The 15155-nt window shown below is 42.2% G+C and overlaps 1 protein-coding gene across 3 annotated transcripts; it reads left to right on the forward strand.

Moving 5' to 3' along the window:
• Positions 1–2227: 2227 nt before the first annotated feature.
• On the forward strand, positions 2228–14836 carry LOC100923776 (ankyrin-3-like). Of its 3 annotated transcripts, none has more exons than XM_023501690.2 (2): positions 2228–2382; positions 12250–14836. In XM_023501690.2, exon 2 carries the CDS (start codon positions 12483–12485, stop codon positions 14754–14756), a length of 2274 nt encoding a protein of 757 aa, XP_023357458.1. In that variant the 5' UTR covers positions 2228–2382; positions 12250–12482; the 3' UTR covers positions 14757–14836. The 3 variants fall into 3 exon arrangements, with proteins under 3 accessions (XP_023357458.1, XP_031824882.1, XP_031824883.1); XM_031969022.1 differs by having other exon boundaries at positions 12435–14836; XM_031969023.1 differs by lacking the exon at positions 2228–2382 and adding an exon at positions 5129–5168 and having other exon boundaries at positions 12435–14836.
• Positions 14837–15155: the final 319 nt, after the last annotated feature.

The raw sequence follows: 15155 nt of genomic DNA on the forward strand, positions 1-15155 counted from the left end.
TTGCCCTCAAAAAGAGAAAGTCACAATTTTATCTGACCTCTGTATCTGCCCCCAGACTAGCCCAAGGGTCTGTGCCCAGTGGACGTTACCCAAGTTTAATGGTTTGGCTGAATGAAAATTCAAGCTTAGTGCTGAGGCATCCCTTGGGAGAGTGGGAGGCTGTGTAGAGAAACAGTGACCTCTGCTGGCGATTCTACCAAGAGGAAGTTTTCAGAAGAGAGAATCACAAATTTCATTCAGTCTGATCTATACTTAAAAAGGAAATCAGGACTAGGACATATCTCCACCACAAGTGCTCATCAAACTGTTTCTAAAAAAAATGCTGCTGAGAAGAGATCCCCAGGCAACCCATTCCACTTGGGGACAGCTCTCCTTGCTGGGATGTTTTCCTGGACATGCAGCTGCGATTCGCCTCCCCAGTTTCCACTGATTCCTTATAATTCTTACCTCTAAGTAAGTCCAAGATAATTTAGTATTTGCAAAGTAAGAGTTTGCTTTTCTTTGAAATAAAATCGGTATAGTGTATGAGGATGTATTCTGATGGAAGTGGATTTCTTCGACAAAGAGAAGATCGAACTCAGTTCCAATTGATCAATGATGGACAGAAGCAGCTACACCCAAAGAAAGAACATTGGGCAACGAGTATGAACTGTTTGCATTTTTGTTTTTCCTCCCAGGTTATTTTCACCTTCTGAATCCAATTCTTCCTGTGCAACAAGAAAACTGTTCGGTTCTGCACACATAGATTGTATCCAGGATATACTGTGACCTATCTAACATGTATAGGACTGCTTGCCATCTAGGGGGGGGGGGGGGGAGGGAAGGAAAGGAAAAATCAGAACAGAAGTGAGAGCAAGGGATAATGTTGTAAGAAATTATTCAGGCATATGTTGTCTGTCAATAAAAAGTTATAATTTTAAAAATGAAATGAAATTGGTAGAGAAAAATAAATACAATTTAAAGAGAGGTGGCAGTTGATAGATGCATAGATAGAGATAAAGACAGAGACAGAGAGACAAAGAGAGAAAAGAAAGAGACAGGGAGACAGAGATTGATATATTCTAACTAACGACTAGGCTGTCACAGATCCATTTGGGAGATCCACTCTTAATTTTTAAAAAGTTTGGAGGATTCAAAAACTTTTATTTCTTCTCCTGCTCCTGCTCCTCCTCCTGCTGCTCTTCCTGCTCCTACTCCTGCTCCTCCTCCTCTTCCTCTTCCTCCTTCGTCGTCTTCTTTTTGCTATGGCAGAAGCCTATTGACCAGCAGTCATGGTGAAGAGTTTTAAATCTTAAAATTGAATAATTGCTAACTGGTGACTTACTTCTTAACCTAAGGTCTGTGAACCCGTATTTTTAAAATTTGGAGAAATGTATTTCAATGTATTTGGCTTCCTTTAAAATCCAGTGAGTTTTGTTTTAGGCATCTATAAATATTCCTTTGATAATGGGTCCATTTTCTTCACCGAACTGTTTGTGTAAGGGTGTTCAGGATATCAAAAAATGATTAAGAACTCCCAGGCTAAAAGATGCTTAATTTAGTAGCCTAATAGAAAGAGCCCTAATCAGGAAGTTAATCAACCGATATGCATTTGTTAAGTACCTATCATGTGCCAGGCGCAATGCTAGTAGGATTCTAATCCAAGTTCTTCCACCAACTAATTTACTGTATCACTTAATGTAATCAGTTGTCAATAAGCATTTATTAGGCACCTTTTCTGTACCAGCCACAGTGTTTAGTGCAGGAATGCAAAGATACAAATTAAACTGCCTCAAGGAACTTAGAATTTATTTGGGGAAATTTGTAGAAATATCTGTATATACTTACAAACATACACATATAAGCACATTATACTCAGAATCATTTTCATGAGGAGGCACTAGGAGCTGGGAAAGTCAGGCACAAGTCAAACTTTGAAGGAATCGAGGGATTCTGAGAGGCCGAGATGAGGAGGGAAGCCGTGTTAGGTGTGGGGGACAGCCTGGCCAAAGGTACAGAGATGAGAGGTGGAGTACAATTTGGGAGAAACAGCAAAGTTGTCTTTCTGTTTACTCATCTATAAAGCAGAGAGATTGGGCTAGATGATGTTCTGGCTTCCAGCGGTGACATTCTGCCATTCTACACCCTGTGTTCTAATAGTGTCTTTTCTAAGATCCTTTTCAATTCTGACATTTTACATTCTGTATCCTAAAATTCTTTTTTCTGCATTTTACATTCTGTGTTCTACTTCAAACTGGGGATCACAAGACTGTGCTTATAGAAGTGGAAGGGACAGCTTCAGTATACCTATGGAGATCTGAGGGGCAGACAGACAGACACAGATTGTCATGGTATAATGGAGGGGACTTGACACCCCTCCTTCAATCAATCGACATGATTAAGGTTTGTTTTTTTTTTTTAACGTGACTGTTAAAAGTCCCCTGTTTTTTTTTTTTATCAGCCCAAATCATCTATAATTAGATTCTAGAAGGAAATTTTTAATCAAACAACCTAATATACCTGATGGCTTTAATAGTTTGGGGAAATTTAGTGGGATTTCAGTCAAGTGGTGATGAAGCCAGAAGTGAAGGCCTCCAAGTTGAGACTGATGGGGTCAAGTGAAGAATTCTCTCTCTCCTTCTACCCCATCCATGGAAGATGTCACCTGAGAGAAGGAAACAGGGAGACAAGACATCCAGCCAATGGCTGAGAGGGACGTCCCGAGGACAAACACAGAGAAAGATGGATATAGAAGGGTAGTCACCCAATGAGGAAATGGCATCATGGAGCAGGACCCTTCACTAGAGAGAAGTGAGCCCAAGGACCCTGACTTCCCGAGCCCAGTAGGGAGCTATACTTAAGAGGAATTTCATGAAGACACTATGAAGGGAGGAAAGGCTTCCCAGTAACCCAGAGCTGTGAGGTACCCCTTTGCCACATCTGTTCTATTGGTCTTTGTACTTTGATTGTGAGCTCGCTCTCCTCGGGGACCTTGCGTGTTCAAAACCTTTCTCCTCAATTGGAGGGATGATTTTTTTGTAACTACTCTCGCTGTTACATCTTTTCAATAGATACATTTTACTATCATCATTTTCTATGAAATGGAAGCACATTGGTGAGGACTTAAGAACGACACCACTAGAAAGCTAGCCCTTCATGGTTACCTCTCGAATCTTGAGGTTCAACCATTTTCCAGGAAGCTCACTTGCCAGTGCAAGTGGGGCCAAGGGGCCCTGGAGGAGGCTCTTGGGTATCAGGAGCAGCTCATTAACACAGGCACAGCCTTAGCTCAGTTCTTCATCACCTTTAGCCTGGACTCTTGACACAGCCTCCTAATGAAGTTCTTGGCTTCCTGTTCCTTCCGTTTCCATTCCCTCCTCCACAGAGCTGCCAAAATTTCCTCCCTTAAAGCACAAAACTGACCATGTCATCCCCAATTCTTTCGACATTTTTTGGTTTTATCTCAGGTAAACACACACTCTTGGTTTTGGGATTTAAAGCCCTAGCCTCCATTTCCAGATTTGGGGTATATTACTTATTTGTATCCCTTCTCCTCTGGGAGCTAGTGTCCTCCAAATCTGGAATATACTCCTCCTTAACTCTGCCCCTTGGAAGGCCCAGCTTCCCTCAGGACTTGGTTCCTGGGCCACCTCAGATAGGGAAGTTTGAACCTTGTATTCCTCATCATTTCTGCCCTCTGGGGAAAAACAGAAGGATTCTGATCCTTCTTCTACATGACAGCTCTTCCAATCTTAAAGCATCATTTAAATGTCAGCTGCTATTTTAATTACTGCTTATTATTTTTTATCAATAATTATTCAATTATTGTTTGTAATTATTTTATGTGTATTTATTATTTTAATTATTCTAGTAAGGATTGCAATTATTATTATTAATTATTATTTCAATTACTCTCATAAGGATTAGGACTATTCACCCTGTGATTTTCCTGGTATAGGGAATTTCCAGATAGGAAAAAACTTCCCCTATCCATGTAGATCACAGGTAGCTGATGGCATAGTAGAGAGAGAAATGGGCCTGGAGTCAGGAAGAGCCCGGTTCCATCATGAACTTACACACTAGCTGGGTGTCCCTAGGCACTGTCATTATTCTTTCTTTCTTAACCTCAGTTTCCTCATCTATAAAATGGAAATAATTATCTCACCTTCTTCCCTTATGATGATCAAATGGGATAATGTTTATAAAGCACTATATAAATTCTAGTTGTTACTATTAGATCAGGACACTTTCAATTTACAGGTTTACAGAATCTCACTGAGAGTTTAAGTGAATTGTCTGGGGTTATAAATCCCAGAAGTCCTTCAGAAGCAGGACTCGATGTCTTTGATCCAGCTCTCCCGACACCATGGCCCATTGCCTCTCAGATTAATGATTACTATTCTTAAAATGGCAAGCCTGGTCTTCCTCAGAGGGGCTACAGTCACCTCTCCCATCAGCTCTGTTCTCCCTCTAGTCATGCACTTGTACTTTTTCAGTCCGAGAGTTCTAAGAATTGTCTGTTCAGGAGACTCAGAAGTCTCAGAAGCAGGATGAGTCGAATCGCTCACCATGAATGCCATGAATCTTGTTAATAAGAATTTCCTTTCATGCAATATAGGGTATTTGGATAGAAGAGTCAGTCATTTTCTCGATCAGCTAGTTCTCTCATATATTTAACTTCAGGATCCAGTCTGTCCTTCTCAGAGATCTAGAAAGTTCCTCAATGAGTAATCCTAATCCTAACTTGAATAAAGAATTTCAGAAATAAGATTTGATAAAATGAGTATTTGGAAGTGTTAAGAATTCAATGAGATTAGAGTCAAGTTAAAGTTCTCACTGTTCTCCCAAAAAGAAAGAAAAAAGAAAAAGAAAGAAGAAGAAAAGAAAGAAAAGGAAAGAAAAAGAAAAGAAAGAAAGAAAGAAAGAAAGAAAGAAAGAAAGAAAGAAAGAAAGAAAGAAAGAAAGAAAGAAAGAAAGAAAGAAAGAAAGAAAGAAAGAAAGAAGAAAGAAAGAAGGAAGGAAGGAAAGAAGGAAAGAAAGAAAGAAGGAAAGAAAGAAAGAAAGAAAGAAAGAAAGAAAGAAAGAAAGAAAGAAAGAAAGAAAGAAAGAAAGAAAGAAAGAAAGAAGGAAGGAAGGAAAGAAGGAAAGGAAAGAAAGAAAGAAAGAAAGAAAAAAGAAATATTTTGCTGGTAAGAATTGTCTCCAAAGGATAGCTCAGGAGCCCCTGCCCAAGTGTTTACATTTACTAGTCAGCCAGAGGACACACTTAGCTCAAAGCAGAGGCATTTAATGAATTAGCATAGCAGGAAAAAAAATCAAAAGAGAATATTCCTCTCATAAACTTTGGGCTCACTTTTGCACAAATACATATGTATCATATTTGGTAAATACATATTCATTGCCTGGGCTTAAAGGCAGAGGGGAGAATTATATTCCAGCATTGATAGCTACAGATCTCTTCTAATGGGTCTATTCCCCACCAGGAGTCACATGTCTTCTTTAAGCTGGTCTTCAGATAACAGCTATCATCAAGGCTACTTAATACTCTATCTATAGCCCGTTGGGATGCTGTGATTGTCAAGCCTCTCCCAAGCAGAAGATTCAGCTAGATTGCAATCAGGGGCTATGAATATTTTCCCCTCAGCCAGACTACTCACAGAACTACCAGGTTACAATCATGTCTCCTCTTTGAACTTCTCTTTCCTCAATTTTCTCATTCAACTATAATCTGACTTTATATAAATTTTATTCTTTAGTTCTTAACATATACTTCCTGACTGAAGCAAGTAGTCCTAGGACTCTATTCTTTTCATAAGGAAAAAAAAGTGGAAGAAACTGATTTTAGTTCCTTTCCTTCTCACCCTCCACCATTATGCTCCTCTGTTTTATACACATTAGAGGGGCTGGAATAGTTGGAAAGGACTGAAAAAGCTGTTATTTATTCCACTTTCCCCCAGCAACAAATCACAGCCTGTTTTTTTTTTTTCTCTTCTGCCAATGCAAAAAAAAAAAAAAAAAACCATCAGAAGATGTGTTAGGGATGTATTTTTTTTGGTCTAATTTTCAAGTGCTTTGTAACTTTAAAATACCATATAAATGAGTTGTTATTACTGTAGCCCTGAAATCCTGCAAATCTATAATATAGAAACATTCACTCCAAACTCATTTTCCTTTCTTGCCAAAACTCAAAACAAATATTATATCTCAGAGGTCTTTGGGGGATGGCACAGTTTCTTCTATTTCATTTATGGTTAATAAGTGAAGTTTCAGTTCTTGATGAGTGACCATTTTACCATTTAAAATGCATCGTGTTTGCCATCAGACAGCGACAGATGTACCAATTAATTTCTCTCCTGGTCCTTCCGACCCTCTTTTGACAGGAGCTCAGAAAAGATGTAGACAAGAGGAGGCTTTCATTTCCCTCAGATGCAGGAGGTGTGGGAGGAATGTAGACCGGTCCCTTGGCAGAGCCAGAAACTAGAAACAAAGATGCTAGGACTGGTTCTGGTTCTCTATAGAGTTCTAACCCAGGATGCTTCAACAAACCCCATTGGCAGGGCTATTCCTTGGTGTGTGGACAGCCCCAAGGCCAATCTAGGGAAGCACAAAACTATCCTAACAGGGGCCTAAGATAACATGTTGGTAAGGAGGAATTCAGGATCCAAAGATGTCTTTGAAAAAGAGTAGAAAGTGTTATACTTGTGTGTGTAAGGGCTGTTGGCTTTAGGGAATGTGGGAACCAGAGCTCTTTCTGGAGTTGTATGGCCTGGATAGAGCTGTAAATAAAGCAGAGAAGTTAGTTTTGCCTCCACAAACCAATATGGAAAGATTCACTGCCTTCCTCTTTTCTTTCCTTTCTTCCTTTGTTCCCTTCCTTCCTTCTCTTTTCTCCTTCCTTTCTTCCTTCCTTCTTTTCTTCCTTCCTTCCTTTTTTCTTCTTTTCTTCCTTCCTTTCTTTCTTCCTTTCTTCTTTCCTTTCTTGCTTCCTTCTTTTCTCCCTTCTTCCTTCCTTCTTTCCTCTCTCTTTCTCCAATGCCTTATGCTTCAATGGCCTGCATTCCTTGTGGGTTGGGAAAAGCCAGCCCAAAAAGAGAGTGAAGGAGTGGAGTCATGGGAATAGGGGCTGACAACAGGGGATGATGTCAGGATTCTTCCCATATGAGCCTACAACTACTGGGTATGATCCTTGATCCTACAGCCATTAAGCCCTTCCCATTTTTGTCAATCAATGAATTAATACATCTATAATGTTCCAATTTTAAAATCAACATAGACCCAGTTTAAAAAGTTTCTAATTATCCTTTTTGGCTCAGGATGCCCCTAAGACATTTGAGACCCCAATGTAAAATAATCCTCTGTGGCTTCCACTTTAACATTTTTATGCAAAAAAAAAAAATAAGGTTAAAATGTATTTCAATAAGAACTTTAAATGAGGGAAGCTGTAATTGATTTGGAGCTAGAAGATGTGGCTATACTACTCAAGTGGCCTGAAATAAGTCATACTACTTCTCAGTGACTCAGTTTCTCCAACTGTAAAATGAAAGGTTGGACTGAATGACTTTTGAGAGCCCTTCCTGACTGAGTTCACATCTTAAGATGCAACAAAATCGGGGGGGGGGAGGAGAATTACCAAACATTATTCAAAGGTGGTGTGTGGAAATGTATTTATTATAGAATCTTAGACTCTCAAGAGTCTGGAGTGACCTCAAGGGTCATTTAGTCCAATCTGTGTGTGAACAGAAATCCTTGACAATGGTCATCTACCATCTTGCTTGAAAACCTCCTCCCCTCCACCAGCCTATATGCACATACATGCAGATGACCCTTACTCACTGAGAAAGATAAAGGATTATAGGGCATCCTAGATTCCACCAAATAAACAACAAACTAGAAACAGACAAATATGGGCAAAGAGATCAAAGACCCCCTCCCTACTTTCCAAGTCTATCCTCAGGGGTCCAAGGCTGAGACGATGTTTTACCAGTTAAAAGTTTCAGGTCAATAGATGGTCATTCTGTAAAGAATCAATGAAATTCAGAGGCAGAAGGGACTAAAACAACCATTAAGTCCAACCTCATGATGTTATAGATGAGCAAAATGAGACCCAGAAAGAAACATCACCTAATATTACCCAGAAAATCCACAGGAGAGCCAGAGTTCCATGGAATTCTTGACTTTTTGTCCAATGCTCTTTCCACCACACCGTGTCCCTTCCTTTGGAACAGGAAGGGACTTTAGAATGTAGACCATCCCAGCTGAAGCAAGAACAAAAGGGCCACATGGAGCCAGGAGAGCTAGGGACATCCACCCCCACCCCCGTCTTTTGTTCTGCAATTCTATCTTTGCTAAGTATTCTTCCCAGCAACACAATCATAGTCTCCCTATAAATACTGAAAACAATCTGAAAGAACACTAGGTCTATTTGATTTTTTTTTAAGTGGTTATCTTTATCCACAGGACATCTGGACTAGTATTCTATATTTAAGTATGTGGCAATGCCAGATTCCATGGCTGAAAACTCATGGCTTCAGTCCTCTGAAGCTGTTGCCTGGGGACAGGAATGGAGACAGTGCCTTGGTTGGCACTGGGAACTCCCAGATGTGGAAACTCCCTCTATCAATGCAGCCAGAACTTTCTCTGAAACTTAGGATTTTGTCCGTTGGTTTATGGAACCCACAATCCTTCTGAACACGGCCAATATAGTCCAGTGAATGGAGGTAGTACAAATGGGGAGAAGGGGATGGATGTGAAAAATATCACGGACAGTGTTTTGCACCATTGGATTTGGGAATGAAGAGCAGAATCCAACTCTTAGCTTCCCTAAGTGATTAAGATTGATGTCCTCGACAAGAATAAGGAAGTTTGGAGAAAGGGAGGTTTAAGGAAGGATGTCCTCAACAAGAATAAGGAAGTTTGGAGAAAGGAAGGTTTAAGGAAGAAAGATAATGGGGTTCTGCTTGAGATAACGACAGATGTCCACATGGAGATGTCCAGCAGGAAGTTGGAGGTGTAAGACTAGAAGCTTGGTCTATAGATGGAGAGATAGACACATCTTGCATGTAGAAGTGACCACTGAATAAACAAAAGATGATTACAGCTAAATTATATCTGGAAAACAATATCCTACAGAAATCATTTTAGCAATAAAATATTCATCTGCCCAAATGGTCACACTAGTACTTGCTTGTCTGGCCTCTGTTTCTCATAATAGCATCTATAGATAATAGTTTTAAGGTTTGCAAAGAATTTTTTACTATCTCATGTGATCCTTACACCCACCCTGAGAGGTAGATATTATCAATTCCATTTTGCAAATTAAGACACTGAGACAGACCAAAGTTAAATGACTTGCCTTGACTAGACTTGGGTCTAGTTTTCCAGGCACCTCGCTTGGATTAATATTGTTAAAGTGCATTGAGAGAATATAGCTAAAGTCCTATGGAAACTTCAAGTCTTAAGGAGCTTCCATAATCAAATTAGATGGTTTTGAATTGATGAGTGAACTGCTCAGATTTGAGCTCTACTTCAACTTCACCATCTGTGTGATTCTAGGCAAATTTCTTTCCCTCTCCAGACCTGTATCCTCAAGTATGAAAGGTCATGAGATCAAACTAGATGGCTTTGTAAGCCCTAAGTTTAGGATCTGTAGTCCCATGTCACTCTATACAATGAGAGCATTGTACCCTATGGCATCTAAGATCTATTAGTTGTTGCCTCTCCAAGGACACTTTCAGAAAAGCCCAAATCATGATCCACTTCATTCTCTCTTCTTTATATACTCCTCACCAGCCTCCATTCTGGACTCTTTCCTCTTCTCTTACTCCAAAGTTCTAGAACCATAATTAAATCCATTCTACTATTGTTCATGGAAGGGTTGTGTCAATATATTCCCTAAAGGCCTCCACTTACCATCCCTGCAACCCTTTCCTTGCTATCACATCTCCAAGGTTTATTCTTGCCTTTAGATTCGTACTGTCTACGTGATTCTGAACAAGTTCCCTAATCTCTTTAAAACTTAGCTTCCTCCTCTGTAAAATGAGGGGCTTAGTGTTTTGGATCCCCAAGGTCTCTTCCAGTTCTGATCCTGTGATCACAGGATGTGGACTTTTTCTGAAGGATGGATGCTCTGGAGGTGGATTTGTGCCAGCAGGGCCTGCTGAGATTTGCTTGACAAAAACTTCTTTATCTTCTGAGCGAGTCCATTCCTTTAGGGTAGCTCTCATGGCAGGAAGGTTTTCCTTCAACAGAGCCCGCATATTCTACCCTATGTTCCTGTTCTCCCCTCCCAGACCGAGCAGAACAAAACTAATCTCTTTCGCATATTGTGGCAAACACTGTTTCTTCTGCTGTGGTTGTGGTCTTGAATCCAAGGTGCTACAGGAGAGATGCAAATACTTTAAGACAGCTCATGTGTACCCCTTCCCCCAAAGAAGAATTGCCAGAAATTACTTAGGGTCCACTCACAAAGCTTTGTAGAATTCAAAGTCATCTTCGATACAACATTGATGGAAGAAATTAGTCAACGGATCAATCAATGAACATTTCTTAAAAACTTACGCCTTCCAGGTACTGTGCTAAGTGCTGGAGATGCAAAAAGAAGCAAAGGATAGGTTCTGACCTCAAGGAGCTCTCAAGGGAAAGATATAGTGTAAGCGATCTGAAATTGATCCAGAGAGTGTGCAATGGGTTGATGTTGATTCACTAGGGGAAGTTAAATGGTTCTTTGGATAGAGGGCCAAAGTTGTGGCAGGAAAACCCGAGTTCAAAACTTTTCTCAGACACTTATTGTGTAACCGACCCTCTCTGAACAAATCACTTAGCCTCTGTCTACCTCATTTTCTTCAATTATAAAATGGGGGTAATAATAATAGCACCTACCTCCCAAGGGTTGTTGTGAGATTAAATGAGGTAATATTTGTCAAATACTTTTCAAACCTAAAAGCTATATATAAATGTTGGTTATTTTTAAATATGCTTTTTATTAGTTCTTCAAATATGACCATGTCAAAAAAAAAACCAACAAAAAACAAACAAAACAAATATGACCATATCAAAAACAACAACAACAACAAACAAACAAAAACAAATAAGACCATGTCACTCCTCCAAAAATCCCTCCACTGGCTCCCTATTGTCAAAAGGATAAAATACAAATTTCTTAACTGGCGCTCAAATCTCTCTACAATCTGGCTCCTACCTACCTTGTAAGTTCTATTTCTTATTGGCCTTCCCACCCCCACACCCCAGCCCCATTTCTTACATCTTTATACTAGTCTGGCTGCAGTTCCTCATATATAACACTCCACCTCCCATCTCCATGCCTTTGCCCAGGCTGCCTTCACGCCCAGAATGGGATCCGTCTTCACTTCTGTCTCTTGAAATGTCTAGTTTCCTTCAGAGCACTATTCAGGTGTCAAGACCTTCCCTGATTCCCTCCCCCTCTTAAACCCATCTCGTATTAGGTTACACGGCTTAAGTGTTTCCTTACCTACACATAGGTTGTATTTTCTCTACCCCCACTACCTAGTAGAAGAAACTCCTTGAAGCTCATAGGATCTTGGCTCTCCAGAGAAAGAACTCGAGAGGACATTTAATCCAGCCGCATAACTTTACAGAAGAGTAAACGTTGTCCATAGAGTTTAATCCCAGGTAATAAGCAACAGGTAGAATTCAAAACAGCAGAGCTCTTCCCATTGTACTGCACTGCCTTCCGGGACTATTCCATTTTCATTTTAGTATCCCTGGCATCTAAACTAGTTCCTGGAATGGGGTAGATATCTAATAAATGTTGAGTTGGATTGGATTGGATTGGATTCATTTGAACAGAGTTGAACTGAATAGAATCAGACTGAATGAAATAGGACTGAATTAAGAGGAATTGCCTACACAGATCTCTCTCTCCTCTATGGCTCATAGTACCTTCCATCTTCTCTAATGTTTCATAAAAGGAAAGCCTTCATAGCGACAGTAGCTAAGGGCTTTTGTTGTCATCATGAAAGGCTGCTTACATTATTACTTACAAAAAGGGTACCCAAGACCTCCCACCAAAGGGAAGCTGCTACAGAAAGATGGGGAGACTTTCCCCCTAACTAACCAGACCATCCCCAGAAACCTGTCTCCTTGCTTCTCAAATTTCTGTGGATCAAACAAGGTGCATTTGCTGAATTGATTCCCGGCCTAGCTTTTTCCTTTTTCTTTTTTCTTTTTTTTCTTTTTCATTTCCTTGTCCTTGTTTTCCAGTTATTTTTTTTTTTTCTTTTTTGGTTATAGTCCTGAACTGTCAAGGATCCAGAATGAAATATGGCAGCTCTGACAAAGGAGAGCGGATCTGTATTTCTTTTCCCCCGTCTCTAATAATTCCTATTTGAAACTTAACTCTCTGGGACACAGTGGTTCTTGAGACAAGGATCTGTGAAATATCATCGTTCTTTTGATCTTTCCATCTCGACCCCCAGCTTGGACGAGCCCTTCGGTCAGCCTGCAGATGAGTTAACCGTCTCACGATGTGTTCTTCAACCCATGGCCAGAGCAGCCCTTATGCAACTGAAGTCATGAAGATGAAGAAAGGGGAGCTGGCGGCGGGGATCAAGGATTCGGATGGTCTCATCCAGAGACTGGTGGACTATGGCATATTCACGGCCGAACAGAAGTTGTCTCTGTCCTACTACAAGACAAACCCTGAAAAAGTGACCAGGGTCTTGGACATGCTGATTTCCCAAGGGGAACATGCCTGTAGAATGTTTTTTTATCCCTGTCTGAAACAGCTGGAGCCTGACCTGTATCATGTCATAAGAAAATATACCATGGGCACAGAAGAGGTCATCCCAGGAGCTGAGGGGCAGCTGGTGGGCCACTTACTGGATAGGGACAAAGAGAGCCTAGAAAAATCCACCAAACTAGACCACGAAAAGCAGAACACGGGTATCCAGGAAGCTTCGGTCAAGCCGAAGACGATTTCTTTTACCGCTAAACAGAGAAAATTTCCTCCAATTCAGACTCCTGTGAACAGCCCCACTCCTCCCATCTATCTTCTGACCGCCTCAGGTAAGGGGGATGTAGCTGATACAGAGAATGTCCTGGAAGACAAGCATATGGGTGAAGTAACATTCCCGAGAGAAAGCCCGCTGGGTATGGCAATGGCCGACGAACCCACCGAACTCCTCGGTTTTCCGATCGCCAAAGGGCCTAGGGCCGAAGGAAAGGAGGGAAAAGAGAAGTCCCTTCTGCAAAGAGCTGCTGAAAGGGCCCGTGGGGATGCTGTGAAAATTCTCCAAGGAGGGATGGGCAGCAGTAACTTAGAGAGAGATATCATGATGCCCCTGGGGTTCAATTTGCAAGGCAGCCAGCTCTCCCTCATCAAACCGATCCTGGAAGAAAACATTGGGACCCCTTATTATTTCCAGCACAGGTCAGTCTTCCAAGAGGAGTACGAGGGGTTTCGGGTATTCCCAGATCGTGACAAGCTCCTGGACGCCATGGAGGTCCACAAGGACCACAGGGCAGACCCAGCTTCCAAGTCCCCCGAGATAAATAGCTTGGACGAAGCCATCAAGATCCTGTTGACGGCTGGGATCAATGCAGACTCCAGCATCGTCCACAACGCTTTCCATCACGATGACCAGGACGTCATCCAGTTGCTGCTGAAATACTCGGCGGCCCTGCCACGGGAGACCAGGGAGCTGGCTCTTTTCGAAGGCATCCGGAAGAACCTTCCCGAAGTCGTGGCGGCCTTGGCGGATGGGGGCACCCCCCTGGACGTGCAGAACGAGCACTACTACACGCCCTTACTCTTGGCGGCCGAGATGGACAGGACCCTGTGTGCTGAAGTCCTCATCCAAAGGGGATCCAACATGGAGGCCAAAACCTCCTATGCGGAGTCCGCCCTGCACCTGGCCGTTAAGGCGGGGGGCATTTACACGGTGGAGCTCCTGCTGGAGAGTGGGATGAGTCCAAACGTCCAAGGCTTCAACGGCCAGACCCCCCTCCACGTCGCCGCCTGGTATAACAAACACGAGATGGTCGGCCTGCTGGTCCAGGCAGGGGCCCAGATCAACATCCTCAGCACCGAGCAGAACACCCCACTGCACATTGCCAGCGAGAAAGGGAACGTGGACGCGGCCATCCAGCTGATCCAGTACAAGGCCGATCCCAACTTGAAAAATAAGCTGAACATGACCCCCCTCCACCTGGCCGCCCGGGCGGGCAACAAGACCATGGTAGAGCTGCTGATCCATTCCGGCTCCGACCCCAACACGGCTGACAAAGAGAAGAAGACCCCGCTCCACTGGGCAAGCTCTGAGGGCCACCTGGAAGTAGTGAAAACCATGCTGATCCACAAGGTCCGGTTCGGAGCCAAAGACATGGATGGTTTTTCTCCCCTCCATTACGCGGCCCTCAAGGGCAATGTGGAGATGGTGAAGCTCTTCCTCGAAGCGGGTAAGAACAAAAACATCAACGAGCGAAACATTTACCGCAAGACCCCGCTCCATTTGGCGGCTGAACAAGGCCATGGGGACTTGATCAAGTTGCTGCTGAGTTGCGGGGCGGCCGTGAACGCCTTGGACAACAACCGAGACACCCCGCTCCACTGCGCTTGCAAAACTGGGCACTGGAGCTCCGTCACCTCCATGATAAACTATTCTCAGGGGGAGAAACCTGACTTGCAGGCAGTCAACAGCCTCGGGAAGACACCCCTTCAGGTGGCGGAGGGCACCGTCATAGAGAACCAAGAGCAGATTGTGACCCTATTGAAAAAAAAAATGTTCTTAACCAGATAATTGCCTGAGAGAAACGGAGGGGATTCATTTACTTATTCTGGAGGCATATCTATAATTCTAATAAAAAGGATACTTCACTATTTCAAGCATGTGTAGTTCCATTCACCCTAATAACTACACTCCCAATATTGATGTTGTATTTTGTGTCCCCTACAACTTGTGTGTCTCCTTAGTTAAGACTTAAAAGTAGGAGGCCGTGTAGCTGGACTTCAAATCAGGAGACACGGGTAAAATTCCACTTCTGACCCTCCCTGCAGGAAAACACTCCTAAAAACCAATCGAGGAAGCCATTGATAAGATGAAAAGTGTCCCCAAGACAGTGAAGGACCATATTGTACCAGGTTTAGCAAAGAGATTCTATTTAGGTAGAAGACTGATAGTTGTCTTCAAATAATGGAA

Source organism: Sarcophilus harrisii, chromosome 4 (assembly GCF_902635505.1).
Source record: "Sarcophilus harrisii chromosome 4, mSarHar1.11, whole genome shotgun sequence".
Lineage (NCBI taxonomy): Eukaryota > Metazoa > Chordata > Mammalia > Dasyuromorphia > Dasyuridae > Sarcophilus > Sarcophilus harrisii.

Excerpts from the sequence above, each read along its gene's own strand:
- LOC100923776 (XM_023501690.2), top strand. The coding sequence starts at position 12,483 with ATGTGTTCTTCAACCCATGGCCAGAGCAGCCCTTATGCAACTGAAGTC.